A 21,002-nucleotide genomic window follows, 5' to 3' on the forward strand; every position below is an offset into this window, starting at 1 on the left:
ACGCACACGCACACACACACACACACACACACACACACACACACACACACACACACACACACACACACACACACACACACACACACACACACACACACACACACACACACACACACACACACACACACACGCATGCACACAAAGACACACCATTTCCCACATGGAGCAGCCCCTCTTTAAATTGTTTTCGGATTTTGTCAAGGTGTCAGTTTGCTAAAGCTTTCACAGAGCCTCTGTGAAAGGTTTTGATTGAGATGTACTGAATGAGACAGAAGTGTTTTACACATAAGGCCTAAATCAATTAATATTGTGCTTCCTCTTTCAATCTCTCCCTAGCGCAATTTAACCTCACTTTTGGTCAGAAAACATTGTACCGTATGCATGTTCCATTAAAAACAGCCAGTAAATTAATGATGATCACATGATGGCTGAAGTCTGTTCTGCTTGGTTGGTCATTCAGTGTGGGACCATTATGAAGCAAACCAGTTGACAATTTATTTTTGGTAAACTATCATGTTAAGTTGGCCAGCCAATCAATATGAGCGACATAATTGGAAATTATATTATTCTTGAGTTAATGTCACCAGTTCAGTTTATGACACGGCCACATTGAAATGTTGGGTAAAATTAGAGTATATCCTCTTCTCCAGACACCCCTACACCACCGGATATAAATCTGTCTTACTCATTATTCATTAAAGGTGGTTTTCTTTTTTGTTTTCATTTAAAATATCCTTGATTTTAAAATGCAATTGAAAACGTGATAAAATTGTGATCAATCATAGCAATTCATGCGATTCATTTGTAAATTTTCTTATCGTTTGACAGCCCTAGTATTTATGTACAGTACAATATATCCTGTGATGTGTTCTTATAGTCACATATACAGTATGTGTGCTTTACTGTGTGTGTGTGTGTGTGTGTGTGTGTGTGTGTGTGTGTGTGTGTGTGTGTGTGTGTGTGTGTGTGTGTGTGTGTGTGTGTGTGTGTGTGTGTGTGTGCACGCTCGCACGTGCACTCTTGCGTGTGCGAGTGTTTGTGTGTACCTTTCAAGTTTCAGTTGGTTTGTGCATGTAATCTTGTCCACCTGAGGTCTATCTTAACTGGATACTCAAACATACAGATGTATGGTTCATTACAACATGTCAAATTGACTAACGTTAGAACTGAGTGCTTAAGTCCCAAGCTACAGTACTTTGGCCCTTATTTCTCATCGTAATACATTTTCTCTTAGAGTGAACAAAATGCCTAAGTATGTTCTACACTATGCAACTACACTCAAGCAACCGAGGCCGCAATGAATTAGTCACATTTGTTTTACTCTATACAGGGAATATCAGAGATTTATTTTTAGGATCAGTAGAGTCAGTTTAGTTGCCAATCATACCAGTATACTAACTTGACTTGAATACTTTCCTGTGTTCCTCGTCGCCATCACATAGTCCTAAGTGGCAAACTCCACCCATCTGGCTCAGTAAGAAACGATAAACCAGAGTATTTAATGAAAAATACCATGCGGCCCATGTCTACACTCAAAAGTGAAGCTGCTCTGTTTTAGCCCTTTCATGGGTCTGTCAACATAACACAGTATCCACTTCTGAAAAATGGCAGCAATGTCCCCAGACTTCACACAAGTCTTTGCAGCAGCTGTCATATATATCGATTCTCCTATTCAAAAGGTGCCCTTCAACTATCTACAGACTATCCACTATTCTTTCTTCCCTCTCCTGCTCGCGCTCTTTCTCTCTCTCTTTCTCTCCCTCTCCCTCTCCCTCTCTCTCTCTCTCTCTCTCAGACTGTGACAGACATGTTTACATTCACACAGTCCAAGTCCAACACGGTGCGTTGGATTCATAGTTAGAAAACCTACTTACTGACTGAATCTGCTAAAGCGTGAACGTAAGGTTGGTTGATGCTACCGTTAATGGGTTAAAAAAGAACAACAACAAAAAAAACAACAACAACCACTGTACATCATCTTCCACAAGAGAAGCCCCAGAGTTTACAATGTGTCCATGTTGTGTTTGTTTTTGCAGAGTGCTGGATCACGCTAGCCCTGTTCTTCTCCACTCCAACTAGGTAGTGTTCATTCATCATTACTAATTCATATCCATCTCTGTTTATATACTCTGTCTAGCAGCATGGCTCAACTGTTAAGTCCAGGACTGGCACGTCCCACATCCTGGTCCTGATGAAAGGTTAAGTCCCCTGCCGTCATTGTAAAGATCGTTTTCAAAGAGCACAAGCTCCCCCGACGGGGGAAAGGGGGGTAAAGAGCACGTCAAAACTCAGAAGCCGGTGCAATCCTCACAACGTGGTGATTGATTCCCAAATAGCCTAATCCACCGGGGACAGGTGAGGACACCAGACGACTCACGGACAGGAGGGATGGTAAGTTCACAGGACAGGCATTGAAAGTAAATCTCTGTTCCAAGAAAGGTTCAGAAATGCTGAGGGGGTGATGAACCAGTTCTGACCCAGAGAGAGGGACAAGAGTTTCATCTGTTCTTCCTGGAGCCTGTGTCTTTGACCCGGCTGGTCGTAATGTCACCGTCCTCGACCTCGTCTTGTCCTGGCCCGCCCTCTGCCCAGGGAATGGACAGGTAGCCGTGAGCGTCCGTACCACGCTCCGAGAGGTTGGCTTGGTCCAGTGAGCCCGTGCTGTTGCACTTCTTCACCAGAGCAGGCGCCAGAGAGCCCGGGGAGAGCAGCGACGTCAGCGACAAGCTGCTCAGCGTGTCCGACAAGTGTTCGCTGTTGTAGGCCTGGCTGCAGCCTTCCTCCACTGCCCCCATCCCCAGGTCCTCGTCCGACGGGTCCATGGAGTCCTGTCTGTGGCAGCCGGGGCTGGTGCTGCCCCCGCAGCTGCTCTGGCTTCTCTGGTGCCCCCTGGTGGCGTTGAGGTTGATGCGAGCCTTTAAATGTGAGGGATGTTCCTGAGGTCCGCCGGCCGGTCCCTGGGGGTGCATGGGGTGGAGGAGAGGTAAGGGGAGGTCCAGCTCCCGCGACGGCGAGACACTGAAGCTGAGGCCCTCCTCCAGCGTGGTCTGCAGGCTGCCCTCTGAGCTGGCCGTGGCCAGGGAGGAGTCACTGTGGGATGGGTGCTGGGGCAAGGGGAAGGTAGTGAGGGCAGAGAAGTGGTGAGTAAGTAAGAGGTATTAAAGAGAGGAAACACTGATGGAAGGCATGCAGGAGAAGAAGGTGACAGATAATTTAACCTTTAAGGGGGCGATCATTGAGACATGTCACATGACCACATCAGGCAAAACAGCTCAGAGCACCTTGGGGCATGTGCTTTAGATGATCAACACAAGCATGAATGTGATCAACACAGGGGGTAAGTATTAAAGTAGTACAAAACCTTGCCTTTCGCTCGATTTGAATCACCCAAAATGCAACATTGCGACTCTGCACCTTGCACCAAAAAGTTGGAAAATAATTCTACTTTATACACGCCAAAAAAAAGCAGCACGAAGGAAGCTTGTTGCAAGAGAGGAGTGCAGCGCAGAAACACTGTATCATAGGACATTTTATGGTTTTATACTGATGCCTCTCAGCATGATCACCTTCTAAAATGCCTTTCGATCCAAATGCTGTAAACATTTTATGTAAGCATGGGTGTCCTGAAATGGAGTGGAACCCAGTATTACTGCCATGCTACACTGACTGAGCTCACTGCGGGGGAAACACTAGCAAAAGCAAATGAGAAAATTAGGAGGGACCTGCCTGAGAAAACAGACAAGAGTCACTGCTGTAGTGTTGACCGCATTAATTAACCAAATGCTGCAGAGCATTTCTCTATAGCAGCAGAGGATCACAGAGGAGCTCAGGCACAGACGAAACAAAACAAACAAACAAACAGGTAACCAAAAATGAATAGAATGAATAAAAAACAAAACAATGTCACACAGTCTCCATAGTTACGCACAATCAAGAATTTGGATAAAAGGGGCTGTGGTGACCGCTTCAGGGAGAGAAGCAGAAGGCAGTTGGATTTCTCTGTGCATATAGGAGGTGCATGGATGGCTTTGGGGAAAAAGCTGTGAGGATTGGTATACTGTACCATGTACTGTATCTTGTCTTGTGCCACCTTTGTGATGGCAGTTTTGGGTAAAGAGGTGATTGCATGCCAATATCCTTGCTTCCGTGAGTTATAGTGCTAAAAAAAACAATCAGCCTTCGCATTAATTGTTACTGTATTGTTGTATTTAGTGTAGCCTATATTAGCTCTTTGGAAATTTACAGTCATAATTAGTTAGATTTCCCTAACGCACGCACGCACGCACGCACGCACGCACGCACGCACGCACGCACGCACGCACACGCACACGCACACGCACACACACACACACACACACACACACACACACACACACACACACACACACACACACACACACACACACACACACACACACACACGTTCCATCAATCTAATTATATTCCAACCCATCCATCTACCCCATCTACCCGCTTCTCGAACCCACCCAATTTAATTCAACTATCCAATCAGCCGAGCCTCGTACCTGTGAGCTGAGTGCCCTGCTGTGAGCTGCAGGTGAGCGGAGAGAAGCCCAAGAGGCCAGAGCGGCCAGCCTAGACGGCCCTCTCCCCGAAGGACCACTTCCCTTTCCAGGGCTTCCTGGGTGAACCGCTGAGGCTGGGTGGAAGAAGTCTGCCGGAAGATGGAAGAGAGGCGAGGAGGACCCCTCAACACCATCTGAAACAGAGGCGGTATGCACATTAAGGGAATTTCAAAGTCTTTAGCTCAGCTACTGAAGAGTTTTGCCCAAATGGGATAGACTATTCTATTTGAGCAGACCAACATTCACTCTTAAGCCTGATGTATAGTAGCATGACAGTGACGTGTGCTGAAAATAGCTGATCTAAAAGAGCCTCTAGATCGGACATTTTTGGTGTGCGACACCGTCACACAACGGAGAATAAATGAGGCATCACATGCTCAACATCTCTCACTGCTACCACTTAATGACAGCTCGCCACTCGCCAGTGATCAAAAATCCTCCACCTCCACCTCCCTATCCTCTTACTGTAGTAGCATTTAGATTTTCAGTCAGCATGTCATTCAATGTAGGTGCATACAGCAGCAGACGAAATTGGACAAGGATGGAGATGGATCGGGCACACACTACGCAAACCAGTGTCAAATACCACCAGACAGGCTCTGACTTGGAACCCTCAAGGGAAGAGAAACAGAGGCTGGCCCAAAAACACCTGGCGGCGGGATCGCCAGGCAGACACCAAGAGACTGGGATACACCTGGTCCCAGATAGAAAAGAACGCCAGTGACCGAGAACTCTGGAGGTCCCTTGTCGACAGCTTATATACCCTAGTAAGGGTGTCAGGCATAAGTAAGGAAGGAAGCAATAGCATACAGTATTGTATCATGTTCTTATTTAGGTTCTGCCCTGAGGGTTTCATATGTCAATGTTGTAACAGTTTATCTTTAGGCTCTGCTTCAGAGGGGTTTGTGATCTGAAGCATCACAGGGGCTGAGCAACACTATCAAATACGATGCAATACAATGCAATACATGTTCATCTTGACGAGAGTGTGTGACTGAACTACAGTAATGATCATGAAAAAAATGATCTGAGGTTTTAAAAACGTTTACGAAATACAATTATCGATCTGCAATATGATAATGGGTGTGAGAATCCACTTGTGTTAGGGACTATCCGTGTCAGGGATATCCCCTGCATGTCTCTTTGCAACCCTCTGCAACATGACATGCTCCCTCGAACTGCCCTCTTGATCTGACATTGCCACACATTGCTCCATCTGTGCTGGCGGTGAAGCTAATGCTTTAAGGTGGAGCTGTGAATGATCATTGTGCCATAACATGTCGTTCATCATCATCGCTGCGTGCGTGCCAGTCTCCATGTCCGCCCCGTCTATCACTGCTCTAATTGTACCGGACGTCAATCAGCGGCGTGAATATGGGCCTTGTCCTCTAGAGCTATGACTCATATTGTGTATCTGCCGTGGTGGCAGCCGAGCCATTCAAAAAGGTGCCTCCTATTTAAACGATAGCATCAATGTCACGTCAAAGTCGTGGCGTAATGAAATAGTGACGCTTAAATACCAGAGTAAGGAAGGGGATTCACAGTGATAAGCATAATAAGTAATACTAATGGAAATGTTATCCAGAGAGGGATTATCTTAGTATGATTGGATAACATGGTATATATACGGAAATATTGTACGAAGGTGGAAAGGACAATTGATGCCAAGCATCCTAGACTCTGCTCTCTCCTGGCCCCCCAACTATGAAATGATCTCCCCCTCAGTCAGGACCGTAGACTCACTCTCAATGTTCCACCGCAGTCAGACTCAACCCCTAACACATTCTCCTCATTCCTCGTATCCCGTCTTGTTGCCTAATTTTGATAGATGCTACAGTAGTTATACGATGCAGATGTATATATCTTGGTCAGTTGTTCACATCATTATTTTATTTAGATAGACATATGCTGCTTGCGAAGAATGCTACAAACGTAATTTTGATACTGTAGCTTGTTGTTTAGACAGATGCTATGTTTACCTAGTATTCTCGTTACTTTATGGCACTAAATCGTTTTTCCTTGCTCTCACAACATTTACCCTGTGGTTTGTTGACTATAGAGTTCATTTCATGAATAAAGATCGTTGTTGTTGTTGTTGCTCCTGCCATATTTTGATCAAACACATTTACTCTGCAGACTTTTGCAGTGAATTACACCGTACCTCTGAGGTGGACGGGGCTTTGCTGCACCAGATGGAGTTGGGGCCGGACACCGACCTCCATCAGCCCCTGGATCCCCTCCTCGCTGCCTGAGGTGGAGGGGTGGAGCTCTCTGTAACCCCCCTGGGACGTTCTGCCTTGTAGCTCCTCTGAACTATGTGAGTCGCTACTGTCCCTCTGGGAGACAGCGAGAGAAAAAGAGAGAGAAAGGAGGCAGGAGAGGCAGAGAGGTGTAGTTAGAAAGAGGGAGAATAATATACAGAGAGAATCAACAATGAGTATAACATTCTTAACATGGTATCCAGGTGGAATGCTATTCACTGCAGCATTTAATTAATCAAACGAGAGGCCTTTCATGTATCCCATTCAGGAGGCACTCTTTTCAGATCCCTTCGCTTTTTCCCCCTTGCACAATTCTGATTAATACTGGATTTGGTTTACAAAAAGAAAATAATAGCATCCTTCAAAGTGTTGACTGATGTCAGGGTGATGAAGTGGATCAAACGAATTGAGTTTAATAAAAGCCCAGATGAATCATGGCAGGTGGAACACTGAAGCACTGCGAAGGGAAATCAAGATGAGAGAATGGAATATAAAAAGAGTGTGAACACATGCACACAGATATTGCTTTTTGTCTCCGCCAGGCCGAAAGGCATGGCGAGAGAGTATGTTTTTTGTCTCCGCCAGGCCGAAAGGCATGGCGAGAGAGTATGTTTTCCACCCCGTCCGTCCGTCCGTGTGTCCTTGTGTCCGTGTGTGTGTCCGTGTGTCCGTCCGTCCGTCTGTGACCAGCTAATCTCTGCCACCGTTGTCTTGATCGCAGCGAAACTGTGCACACACACTCCCTGGATGCCAATTCAGAACCTTTGCCCCAAATTCTTCTCATGGGCCTTTTATAGCGTCACCAGGAGGCCGATTTGTGCAAAACATATTTTTTGACAGTACTCCTACAGCTTTTGTCCAAAAATCACGCAAATCGGTACACAGTATCTCTATAGTTATTAGACAAAACAGGTCTTTCAGATTTCTCATATTCCATCCTGATTGGCTAAAAATGTCTTCCAAAGTTTGCAGGAGTGCTCCGTTTTGAACAAAATGCCTCAAATCATGAACACAGCATGCAATTCCGTGAAATTTTGCACGCACATTCCCATTTGGCTGAGGAAGAACTACCATTTGATTTTTTTCAAATCAGCCTCATGGTGGCGCTATAACAGGCCGATTCGTGTTTTTACCTATAACTGCACCATTCTGTGTAAAACTTTGTATGCACACTCCCTAGAGGTCAAGGAAAAACCTTTGCCCTGCATTTTTCACATCTGCCTTTTATAGCGCCACCAGGAGGCCGACTTATGTAAATTGTATCCAAATTTCACGCAAATCGGTACACATGATCTCTATAGTCATGTGATCACAACGGATGTGTTTGATTTTTCATATTCCATACTGATTGGCTAAGATTGACATCTAAAGTTTGCATTATTGGCTTGTTTTGAACAAAATTCCGCAAATCATGAACGCATCGTCCGATTGCGGTCAACCTTTGCACGCACCTTCACACTATGTTGAGGAACAAATGCCACCCTTTTAACATTGGCCTGTTATAGCGCCACCAGCAGGTCTAATTTAGCAAAACAAATGTTTTTAACAAAATGCCTCAAATCATGAATGCAGTGTCCGATTGTCGTGCAAGGCCTAAGAAGAAATGGCACCCTTTTCACGTTGGCCTATTATAGCGCCACCAGGAGGCTACAATAGCCTACCTGACCTGGCGGAGACCTGTGCTCCGAGGAGCACTTTTTCTAGTTTATTTATTGTCTCCGCCAGGGCGAAAGGCATGGCGAGAGAGTATGTTTTTCACCCTGTCCGTCCGTCCGTGTGTGTGTGTGTGTCCGTCCGTCTGTGACCAGCTAATCTCCGGCACCGTTGGCTTGATCGCAGCGAAACTGTGCACACACACTCCCTGGATGCCAATTCAGAACCTTTGACCCAAATATTTCTCATGGCCCTTTTATAGCGCCACCAGGAGGCCGATTTGTGCAAAACATATTTTTTGACAGTACTCCTACAGATTTTGTCCAAAAATCACGCAAATCGCTACACAGTATCTCTAACGTCATTAAACAAAACGGGTCATTCAGATTTTTCATATTCCATCCTGATTGGCTAAAAATGTCTTCCAAAGTTTGCAGGAGTGCTCCGTTTTGAACAAAATGCTTTAAATCATGAACAGAGCATGCAATTTGCATGCACATTCCCAGTAGGCCGAGGAAGAAATGCCACTTGAAATTTTTCCAAACAGCCTCATAGTGGCGCTATAACAGGCCGACCTATAACTTCACCAATCTGTGTAAAACTTTGTATGCACACTCCCTAGAGGTAAAAAAACAAGGAGGAATGACATACAATAGATGTCATTTTGACTGGAGAGCTAGGACGTGGCTTCTGTGTTCATGATCTGAGAAGGATCCTGGAGGAAAGACACAGAAGTAGTGCTGTCAAAGTTAGCGCGTTATTGACACATTAACGCATGAGCGAATTATCACACCGCGAGGTGTGAATGAGCTGCACGCAAAGTTGTGTCTCTCTCTCTCTCTCTCTCTCTCTGAAAATGTTGGGGCCTGTGCCCTGGTACATATCAAACGGGGGTCCTATAAATTAAAGAGCCAGAATCACTGGCCTAGATACATAGTCATTTAGGCTAATGACCACATAGTAGACTATTATGTCTTCCTAGCTTACCAATCACAGCATTCAAGTAACATGAATCTACAGGTTGATAATGTTTTATTTGTTCTTACAAAATTGTGGCCACAAGTAGCATGTTATATCAAGTTATTGTTATGATGATTATATGAACATTACAGGTCCACAAAAGGAACCCACGACAACAGGTGATTTAGCCCTACATATATTAGCACATTTTCGTCATGTAGACAATAGAGGAAGTTTATTTATTTATGGTAAACATGTACTTACTGGCAGTATGGACGATCGGTAGCTTAGCTACCTACTTAGCATAGTTTGGATCTGCTATTGTGACATATACTGTAGCATTTTTACGTTTAATACTTTCAATACATTTTGATGGCATAGTTTGGATCTGCTATGGTGAAATGTAGTATTTTGTAGCTACGTACTTACCATAGTTTGGATCTGAATTAATAAATTGAATAACATATTATCCAATATGAAAGTATGTGACGCGTTGTGGGCTTGTAGATCTTCTATTTACAAAAACTTTTGACAAAATGTGAAAAACGTGGAATGTTTTTGCAAACATTTTTAGACCACAAATGTTATGCTGGTCCCTGGCACTAACCTTGTGGTTGGACATGGACATACAGTCAGTGGAAAAAGCATTCACATTTTTTACTTTAGTAAAAGTATCAATACTGCAATGTAGAAAACGCAGAAATACTATGTTAGAAGTAAATGTCCGGAATTAAAAATGTACTTGAGTTAAAGTACAAAAACATTGGTATCTAAATGTACTTAAAGTACCAAAACTAGAAAGTAGGCTACTCATTATGCAGAATATCCCATTGCACAAGTTGTCAAATGTATGACATATTTTGAAAATAGCAGATCTACAAGATCTGTGAGCTTGTAGATCGGCTATTTTCTAATGGACGAAATGTATATGAAGGTGAAGTGGTTAATGTAAGTTTTGTAATAATAATCGAAATCTACAAAGGAACTAGTAACTGAAGTTGTCAAATAATAAAAGGTAGGCCTATTGCGCACATAACAGGCCTTCACATAATGTACATAGACCTACTGTAGTGTGCACATTACACTATAACTAGCAAGGTTAACATTAGCCTAGTACTAGTAGTTCAGGTGACACCTTGTCAAAACAATAACTATACAGAAAAAAAGAAACACACTGTGGAAACACGATCGCATCGTCCGTCATCAGCGTCATGGCTGAGCGTCAACCTGTTTTTTGCACTTTCTCCATTACAACCCGTTCATCTACATAAACGTTCAGGTTCCAAATATAAAGTGCTTACCACATGGCCATGGATGTTACAATTATATACGGGCCGTCAGAAGTACCCGTGTTTTCCGTATTGTTCAATGAAAAGCATTCTAATTCGATCAGTGGCCTCTTTCTCCGAATTCTCTCCATGCATTCAACTAAGCGACCCTAGCGGTTGGGAGGTGTATTGCACTCTGATACATTGTAACTGTATGAGGAAATGGCCGTCGATCGGATTAAAATGCTTTTTATTGAACAACACGGAATAAACGGATGAGGAACGATATACGACATCTCTGGCAAACACAATAACGCACGCGCATACGCACACACACACACACACACGCACACACACACACACACACACACACACACACACACACACACACAAGAAGTCAAGACAGCAGCGTCGTCATGATCCTCACCCCATGAACAACAACAAAAAAAGATTATGGCCTACCTTTCTTTGAGGTAAACTGTGAAGAATAATATTGCAAAAATAGTTCCAATCCAGTGTGTCACACACAAACAAAAACTCCTCATTTTGAGTCACGAGCGCCGTGAAGAAAAAGTGCAGGCTTAAAGTGTGTGTGTGTTGTTGTCACGTGACTACTACTAGCAGCGTGCCTGCCGGCAGGGCTCACACACGCACGCACGCAAGCAAGCACACACACACACAGACAAAAAGTGAGCACGGAGCTTCACAGACAGAGAGGGAGAGAGAGAGAGAGAGCGAGAGAGAAAGAGGGAGGGAGGGAGAGAGAGAGAAAGAAAGGGACAGAGGGAGAGAGAAAGAGAGGGGGAGAGACAGACACGAGAGGGACAGAGAGGGAGGAGGAGTAACAATGCTCGCGCTGTTGCCTTGCAGACACACGCACACACACACACAGACACACACACACACACACACACACACACACACACACACACACACACAAGATTGTCGCGGGGGAGGGGCTACTAGCATGGAGCTAGATGCTATAGCCCGAAGGGACAGTCATGGGTTTGATTGGTTGTTGTTGGTTGTCAGGGCAATATCACAACCAATCGGTGGATGGCCAACAAATGATGAAACGTTCCAGACCCTTTTTTAGTTTACCCGCCCCCTTTTTCCTACAAACAGAGAATTTCTTACCCAACCCCGCCCCTTTTCCACCGACGCCCCGCCCCTCTTTATAAGGCTACAGAGGTTAACTCCCACATTCCGATCATTACTACACATCTCCTCACTAGACTGGAGCTACTCTCCAGTCAAAAACCTTTGCCCTGCATTTTTCACATCTGCCTTTTATAGCGCCACCAGGAGGTCGACTTATGTAAAACACATTTATACTACTCCTTCCAATTTTATCCAAATTTCACGCAAATCGGTACAGATGATCTCTATAGTCATGTGGTCAAGACGGATGTGTTTGATTTTTCATATTCTATCCTGATTGGCTAAGATTGATATCTAAAGTTTGCATTATTGGCTTGTTTTGAACAAAATTACGCAAATCATGAACGCACTGTCCGATTGCGGTCAAACTTTGCACGCACATTCACACTATGTTGAGGAACAAATGCCATCCTTTTAACATTGGCCTGTTATAGCGCCACCAGCAGGTCTAATTTAGCAATACAAATGTTTTTAACAAAATGCCTCAAATCATGAATGCAGTCAGGGTCCAATTGTCACGCAAGGCCTAAGAACAAATGGCACCCTTTTCACATTGGCCTATTATAGCGCCACCAGGAGGCCACAATAGCCTACCTGACCTGGCGGAGACCTGTGCTCCGAGGAGCACTTTTTCTAGTTTTTTATATTTTTATCCCACTGTTTTTGTAACCCAATTTTATCACCCAGTGCCAATTGCCTAAGCTGTAATCATGGGCGCTACTCTCCATCTGCCAGCCTGGGGAGAGCCCCGAACTGAGCTCATGCTTCCTTCAATGCATTGAGGAGTGAGCAGGCCGCTTCTTATCACCTGATAGGGGGGAGTTTTCCCGGTAGGACGTAGCGCGTGGAAGGAACATGTTATTCCAACCAGTTCCTTTCCCCTCCATCAGGCGCCCCGGCTGACCAGGGGGAGGCAGTATAGAGACCAGGATTACTGCATGTTTTTTGTGAGGGTACATACCCTAGGGGACATGGGGAGAACATGCAAACTCCACACAGAAAGGCCCTTTCGCCAACCCCACCTAGGGTATGGGTACTGATGACATGGAAGAGAGAACCTTCTAGCTGTGAGGCGACAGCGCTACCGACTGCACCACCGTGCCCCCAAGGATATTGGTTTTGCAAACTTTAGGGGACATTACATTGGGAACTTACATTCATTGCATATTTGCTTATCCTAACTGCTACTCTAACCCCAATTCCAACCCTATGAAACATCTGTACACTATAATATAATCGGGAGACGGGGACAGCAACTGTGTCCCCAGTTTTACTGTATTCCTGACATAGGCCACATTTGAGGACAGTTTAAGCATACGCACACGCACAGTTTGCCCACAGTGCAGGAAGTGGCAGAGAGACCCAGGTGTTTTAATCAAGCCATCAAGCATGTGCATAATGATTAATAACTAGATTAGGAATTAGCAAGATGGAGAGAGACAGATGAGAGGACAGATGTGGTGTGTGTGTGTGTGTGTGTGTGTGTGTGTGTGTGTGTGTGTGTGTGTGTGTGTGTGTGTGTGTGTGTGTGTGTGTGTGTGTGTGTGTGCGCGTGCGTGCGTGCGTGTTATTGTCAGTGTGGTTGTACCTGGCTGTCTCGGACCAGTATCTGGTAGGTGCTGTGTTCATCCAGGCTGAGGTCATCAGGCAGTGCCAGGGATGACGACTTGTCCGACAGCTGCTCTGACATCAGAGATGCTAGCTCCACCTCCGCCAGTTGGATCTGTCCCACAAAAACATGGCCAACCAATCATATTGCTGGAAATATTTTGTGCCAGCGACCCCATACAAGGTTTGCGTTGCTTGTTTTGAAAATATTTGAAAATATTTTTTTAAATTCAAATCACAAGATTTTACAAATCTACAAGCTCACTAGAGAGCCTGTCTGAGAAGCCGAAGGTCCCAGGTTCAATTCAAGTGTCCCTGAGCAAGCACTTAACTCTGAGTGCTACAACCAACGGCTGCTGACTGCTCCCAGGATGTGTAAAATGCAGGACAAAATTTCACGTAAGTGTAAACCTTAATTATTATTATTATTATTACTACATGTCACGTTGTGAGCTTGTAGATCGGCTATTTTCAACTGATTCTGACGCCATATTTACAAATTCTGCTGGGGACCTTCTTGAACCACCTCAAGGATCGCTGGGGGTCCCAAGACCCCACTTTGAGAACCATTGATGTAGCCTACAGTACACCAACCGGGATTCGACGTAACCGGCTCATGTGCCGCTATGGTAGAACTAGCGTGAGCGTCTCCGTGGGAACCGGCTTTGATGTGAGTGGAGAGAGTGGGTGGGTGACAGCGTGCGTGTCATCAGGGTTATATCACATGGGCACGTGTCATCAGAGATGTTTCGTGAAATTAGACCTGCCTGCAGGGTTATCCAGGATGTGCAACAGTAAGTATAAAGATGGATACGGTTGAAAATGGCTGAAGTGCTGAGTGCCCCTTTAAGCACTTACAGTAAGTCCCATTTTTTAAATGTATTGTGAAAATAGCAGATGTACCAGTTCACAATGCATTGCATTGCAATGCACCGTGTTGTTAACGTGTAGATCTATTTTAGCAATTGTTTGAAAAAAATCACCTATAATGAAACAGGGACACCATAGGGACACCAAACCAGGCTGAAAGTGGTTAACTAAGGTAGCAATTAATCTACTGTATACCGCATGGCTTCAACGTGTCTCAGCCCTGTTTGGGTGGGAGGTCAAAGGTCATATACTGTAGCTTATGCCTTTGTGTATTTAGTCAGTGAGTAATTGACAGGTTGTCAAATCAGTGGGTGAATAGAGAGCTCATTAGTATTGCTGGGAACAGGAACATGGCGCAGAGATGGAAATAGAACCACAGCAAGTGCAAGTACGGGTCTTTACACACCAGGGGCGTGACAAATTAATGATATAACAGCATCTGTTTGTGAATTAAACTATTCATAAAGTTGATGCCTCGCTCACACAGTTTGATGCCTTTATTTGCGGTGAAGAATCGACCTTGTTCCGAATAAAACATTTGTTGCTCTATCGATGCGTTATATTTATGTTCTGTGTGGATGTAATCATGACGAAGAAGAAGAAGAAGAAGAAGAAGAAGAAGAAGAAGAAGAAGAAGAAGAAGAAGAAGAAGAAGAAGAAGAAGAAGAAGAAGAAGCAACAACAAGACTAGATTGTATTTAGAGAGGAGCCAAGGATAAGGGAGGTGGAACAGAGAAGACTGTTAGGATGAGACGATGGCAGCGTCAAGGGATGTATTGTGGGATCCGAAAAACACTGCATTAATGTACATTTCTATTCCAGTCAACATCTATACACTTCAACAGCTTCACTTGCAGAGGGTCAGTAATACTTTTGAAGCTGTAGCAGCCATGGGTCAAGCAGACCATTTCTATAGGTACCAAGTCATCTCATCCATGAAGTTGTGAATGCACTCCTTATCGACTCTTAGCATTTTAATGTGTTGTCGCCAAGCAAGCTGCAGCGCTATGACTCACACTGCCACACACGCACGCACACACACACACACACACACACACACACACACACACACACACACACACACACACACACACACACACACACACACACACACACACACACACACACACACACACACACACACACACACACACACACACAGTGAGAGATAGAGGGAGGGAGAGAGAGAGAGAGCGAGAGAGAGATTCTGCAATCTGTGATGTGCTCACACACATGTCAAGTTGAAATCATGGAAGCACTTGTGTTGTGAGATAAAATTGGATGTTGTACTTTAGTGCTGGTCGCACGTGCTTCTATGAGTCACACGTGTCACGTGTGTCATCATGAGCGATACCCACAACGAGGCAGACAGCGTAGAATCATGGGGCAGGTTCCACTGCATTATTCATTTTTTTATTAAAATCAAATTAAAGAAAACTGGAGGCATATAGCCTACTACAGGTCACATAAATCTTGAGGGATAATTGAATTTTAAGTGAAAAAATGCCCAAATTAACAATAAAAATGGGCCAAGTACATTTTTATGCTTTAAATTAAATTAAACACTTTCTGCTCTCTGCTTTGTGTGTGCTGATCCCCCTCTAACGTGAGTTATGACTATGTTTGGGAAGCTTATAAATTCTGACACTATAAGATTAATGCTTGGGGCGCCAGAAAGGCAAAATTAGTTATTTGGATTAAATTAAACTGCTGTTATACAGCTACTTTGCTCAGAGGCAAGTGGGGAAGTGTTACCGATTCCTTTCCCACATTCAGTATTTCCCAGCCAGTGACTCCATTGTGTCAAACGGAGAGCCTTCCGGCCTCATGTAGGCTACAACTGCAATGCGTGACCGCTGGCCCAAATTCTGTTCTGTAATTCTGAATCAAAGCTCGAGTTGCAATATGCGTGGTATTCAGTGTGTTGCTGGAGTAGCGAGCGGAACTGAATCACCCACCAAAATAAGTAGAAGAATAACCAGTTTAGACTCTCAGTTCACACGGTGTACAGCTCACTGTGCATTCTGGTCCCTGGTGTATTGGTTGTCTGGTTACCCTTCTGTTTTTCATGCGGTGTAGTGCTCAGGTTACACTTCAAACAGTGACACTGTGTAGGCTGACAACAGTTTGCTTCCCGAAAAAGAGGACACTTGAGAGAGAGGGCACGCAAAAAAAGAAAGCAGTTGACTCAAAGACGCTTTCTAATTGTTATATTATGAATAAAACGTTTTGCATTGTAACTTGTTAACAATACATCTACTGTACTGGTCCACATATAGTATCTCTCTATCAAGTCTTTGGCTTATCTTATCTCTCAATAGATCTACAGTGTAATAATAACAGAAATAATAGAATAATAGCCTCAAAACAAAAAAGAAATGGTGAACTAATCATCAATAGTCTTCCTTGTCTGCCCATCCATATTTTTCTGAAGAGCTGATCTTCCCCAGCAGGCTACAATTGCTCCTCAAATAAGCTTAAAAGTCTTTGCCAGACGTTTATTTGAAATTGTATTGCACTAATAGAGGCCCCTACAGTGACTCTGGTCACTGGTTCCTTCCTTGGTCCACTGGCTTTGCATCAGTGAGAACACCCTGTCAACATCGGCATAGTGAGAGGGAACAGCATAGAACTGTGTGTGGAATCTTCAGTAGCTCACGTGCAATGCTTTTAATCATCTCAAAATATTTATCATCATTTCTTTGTGTTTGATTAAGGGACATGACGTTGTTGCTCTTGCCGTCAAGAAGGATTGTGTGGACTTGGTTCAATCATTTCTTCACCTCCACAATAGAATTGTCATCATTTTCCGTTTTTTGAATGCGAGTGTCCCAGATGCAGATCTTAATCACTGAAGGTGGCTTTCCCTTCCCGGAAATATTGCCTTTGAGATGGGAAACATCTGAAGCAGCCTCTGAATGCCTATGAATTATGACAGCTCTTGCTGTGAGAAAGGAGCCAACTGTATATTCAATGTAAATAAACTCACAGAAGTCCTTTATATTCTCTGTGCACAAAGAAATGTGGAAGTAATGGTAGATTTTGAAGAGTATATTGTCAATTTCAACATCTAATGTGTCTGCCCATGAGGAAAGGAATTGCTCAATATGTGTGCTGGGCTTCTCTTTCTTTCGTGCATCATCAGATGTCCAGCTAAACGTAGTGTAGCCATGCCCTCCTCTATGGTCATACAGTATGTCGAAGAGGCTGTCTCCTGAAGGTGGTCTGTAGGGGGCAGGTGGAAATTATGTGTTCCCCAGTCTGCCCAGATTCGCCGCAGTCACATGTTGTCTTCATATAAGATTTCAAGCAAAAACTGAGACATTTTAAGGAATTGATGCCCCCCTCCCATCTATTTTTCATGCTTATTTATAGGCCCTGACAACAGGGCCTAATTGGCTATATGCAAATGGCTACATGCAAATGGCTACGTAAATCCCCCATGGAAAACAGTATCTTGATTGGAAGGAATCGCTTTGTAACAATTCAGTCCTCTGAATCTACATATCTATAGCAATTTATCAAAAAGCACCTTCTTCTCACCTTGCAAGGGTTTTACTGTGCAAAATGGTACTTAAGTATGAATAGTAGATCAATAGCGTATTTGAATGAAGTGCTCCTCACAGTAGCGCCACGTACTGTGCCACAAGGATTTACAGTACCTGCTGAGTGTACGATACACCATACGTTACATATTATGTATTATTTTCAGTTGAGTTATGCTTTCTTTACCTCTTTTAAGGGCCCAATGACTTAACTTAACAAATATTGTTACTTATTTGTACATTTTTGTGGAAATCTGTGTTGCCTTGGCTTGTGCTCTGACAGCTTGATCCCTGACATTCACAAAATGTCAGTTCAATAGGGTGCCACGGCTCACGTCATTCAAACCATTATGTTAAGCGCGTCCAGTGTGAACTGACCTTATGTTTATTTATTTTGTATCCTATTCATGTCATTCACCTGTACCTATGCTGTTTTTGTTGCTGCTACAACATATGGATTTCCCCAAATGAATCAATAAATGATTGCTGTATCTTACAAATCAGAATACAATGTTTTGGACGTGAATGACCCCCCCCCCCCCCCCCCACACACACACACCCCAAAAGAAAAAAAAAACGAAAGAAAAACTGTTTCTGCAATTTATTTTTTCCCCTAGTTGAAGGCAAATGTATCAGGACTTCAAACTATTTAACTGTTTATTTTAGCAAACGACTATGTTCTCCCCAGTAGCTCTCACAGTGTTGTGGAGAAACACAACTTATTATGTTTGTATCAGCTAATTGCATTATAAGCCCAACCCTTGGTAGACGCATTTGTATAACATCTCTGTTTTAGCTGATGCTTCTTTCCAGAGAGCTAGCAGGTACTTTTAGTTTGCCCATACACTGAAGAAATTGTACTGTCACAGGGATTGAATCTGAGCTCTTTCATCTTATACAGTATGTCAGTTTCTCAAGCCACGACTAGGCCGTGCTGTATCCCATGAAGCTAAATAAACGTGTGCACTCACAGTGTATGCTAACATTTTTGGGGAAGCGTGTGGGTATAACTATCGTCATATCGTCACTGTTGGATGGAAACCTTGTACGATCTTGTATTTTGATCTACAAGCTCACAACGCGACGCACTGTGAGCTTGTAGATCACTTATTTCCGCTGCTTTAGTGTGACATGCTTGTTCACATTCTTGTGACATTCTTGTTTCTTTTTCATAAATGAATGCATTTATGGAAAAGAAAACATAAAAAGATGAAATATGGAGATACAAGGTTTCTGCCTGACAGCAATGATATAATAGCTAAACTTATGTGTGTAAATAATGTAAACTTTCTTCCCATGACCAGTATCACTTCAATTATAAGTAACCTTGGCAACTAGAATAAGACATGGGCTCAGCGCTGCGTTTGATCTTAGGTTATCATGGTATGACAGACAGCTCAGGCTCCGCTTTCCTTTTTTGCACAACTTCTCTCCATTTTTCTTTCTCTCTTTTCCTGCCCATCTCTTACTTTCCAGCTATCTGCTCCTCTCTGCTCTCTCTCGCTCTATCTATATGCGTATTTATTCTTTCATATTCATGACTCACAGCCTATTCGGTGAAGGCGTCGGCTGCTGTGATATTCAGCTGGGGACACGCGTGTTAGACTAAACATGCAGCCTATACCACAGCAGAAGAGACCGGGGTGTTCTGTGTCTCAGTTTGCATGCAAGGGAATGCTTGCTTTGATCTGATGTGATCCTTTGTGTTTCTTTCCAAAAACCTCTGCACATGAGGTTGTGTGTTAGCATACAGGTGGATGGGCTAGATGCTAGAGGAAGTGGGATTTGCTGCTGATGACTTGCTGATGGAAGTCCTTCCACTGGGATTTAGTTATTCTGGGCTGACAAGAAGGCAACTGGCGTGACATACAGTATGCATACAGTACTAGTGTACTGTATGTGTGTGTGGGGGTGTATGTGCGTGCTCACACATGTTTGTGTGTTTGTATGTAGTATATGAGAGAGAGAGAGAGAGAGAGAGAGAGAGAGAGAGAGAGAGAGAGAGAGAGAGAGAGAGAGAGAGCAGAGAGAGCAGAGAGTTGTAGATATAAATAGTTGTGTAGGTTGATGATTTTATATGGATAGACAGAGTGACAGACATATATAATACATACTGTAGCCTACATAATATGCAGACAGTCAAACAGATAGATACATGTATATATACATTTGAACTTTGATGTCTGCAGGCAGGGTCTCGTGATAAACTTGGCAGAATTTGATGTTTACGTCAATAATATTACATTTGTTCTGGTAAATCTTGTGTATTATCATTTTGCAGACTGTGCAGACCATCTGTCTGACATCAAACTAGCCTTGACCATGCCATATTTGTGGTTTGGACACGTCTAATTCCCACATGGCATGACAACATGTTGGACAGATGGATACTGTGCATACATACAGACAAGCACATAGGCTTGGATAGATAGATAGATAGACAGATAGATAGATAGATAGATAGATAGATAGATAGACCAACAGACAGTGTACAGTACCTCCTGTGTGTGGCTCTTGCAGTCCTTACAGACAGGAGGAGAGCAGTAATGGTGGAAAACCGAGCCGGACAGATTGTCAATCATCTCCCCCTCCATTGAGTCCTTGATCAGCAGAGACACACTGTCTAACCACTGCCTCTCCTACCACACACACACACACACACACACACACACACACACACACACACACACACACACACACACACACACACACACACACACACACACACACACACACACACACACACACACACACACACACACACACACACACACACACACACACATTAATCAATTAGTTCATCGTCAGCTATTTTTATTTATTCTTCCTCTTTGTATTTCCTGTCCTCTCCTTCTCTTCTCCTGTTCCATATTAGCAAGAGGAAAGGAAAGGAAATACAAAAAGGAAGAAAAAAATCACACCCAGTGTGAAGTGGGCGGTGTGGTCATCACAGTGGTAATCACAGACCCATGACTCACTTAAAAAAAAACATAAATGTGTTTTTTTTAAGTGCATAAAAATTTATAGGACTATGCACATGTGTCATGTGTCTCGCTAGCCAATCACAGTGCAGCAAGTGGTCATCACAGT

The 21,002-nt window shown here is 43.7% G+C and overlaps 1 protein-coding gene across 1 annotated transcript in view; it reads right to left on the reverse strand.

The window, feature by feature from the left end:
- Positions 1 to 2,401: 2,401 nt before the first annotated feature.
- cacna1ib (calcium voltage-gated channel subunit alpha1 Ib) overlaps positions 2,402 to 21,002 on the reverse strand; it is a gene marked incomplete at its 5' end in the record, with an annotated part of 168,381 nt that continues 149,780 nt past the window's right edge. Inside the window, 5 exons of the mRNA XM_084071481.1 lie at positions 2,402 to 3,104; positions 4,527 to 4,720; positions 6,748 to 6,922; positions 13,478 to 13,612; positions 20,411 to 20,551. Of these exons, the coding sequence (XP_083927607.1) occupies positions 2,499 to 3,104; positions 4,527 to 4,720; positions 6,748 to 6,922; positions 13,478 to 13,612; positions 20,411 to 20,551 (1,251 nt within the window). The 3' untranslated portion in view covers positions 2,402 to 2,498. The remainder of the gene's footprint in view (positions 3,105 to 4,526; positions 4,721 to 6,747; positions 6,923 to 13,477; positions 13,613 to 20,410; positions 20,552 to 21,002) is intronic.

This window comes from Gymnoscopelus microlampas (assembly GCF_963454915.1).
Source record: "Gymnoscopelus microlampas genome assembly, chromosome: 2".
NCBI lineage: Eukaryota > Metazoa > Chordata > Actinopteri > Myctophiformes > Myctophidae > Gymnoscopelus > Gymnoscopelus microlampas.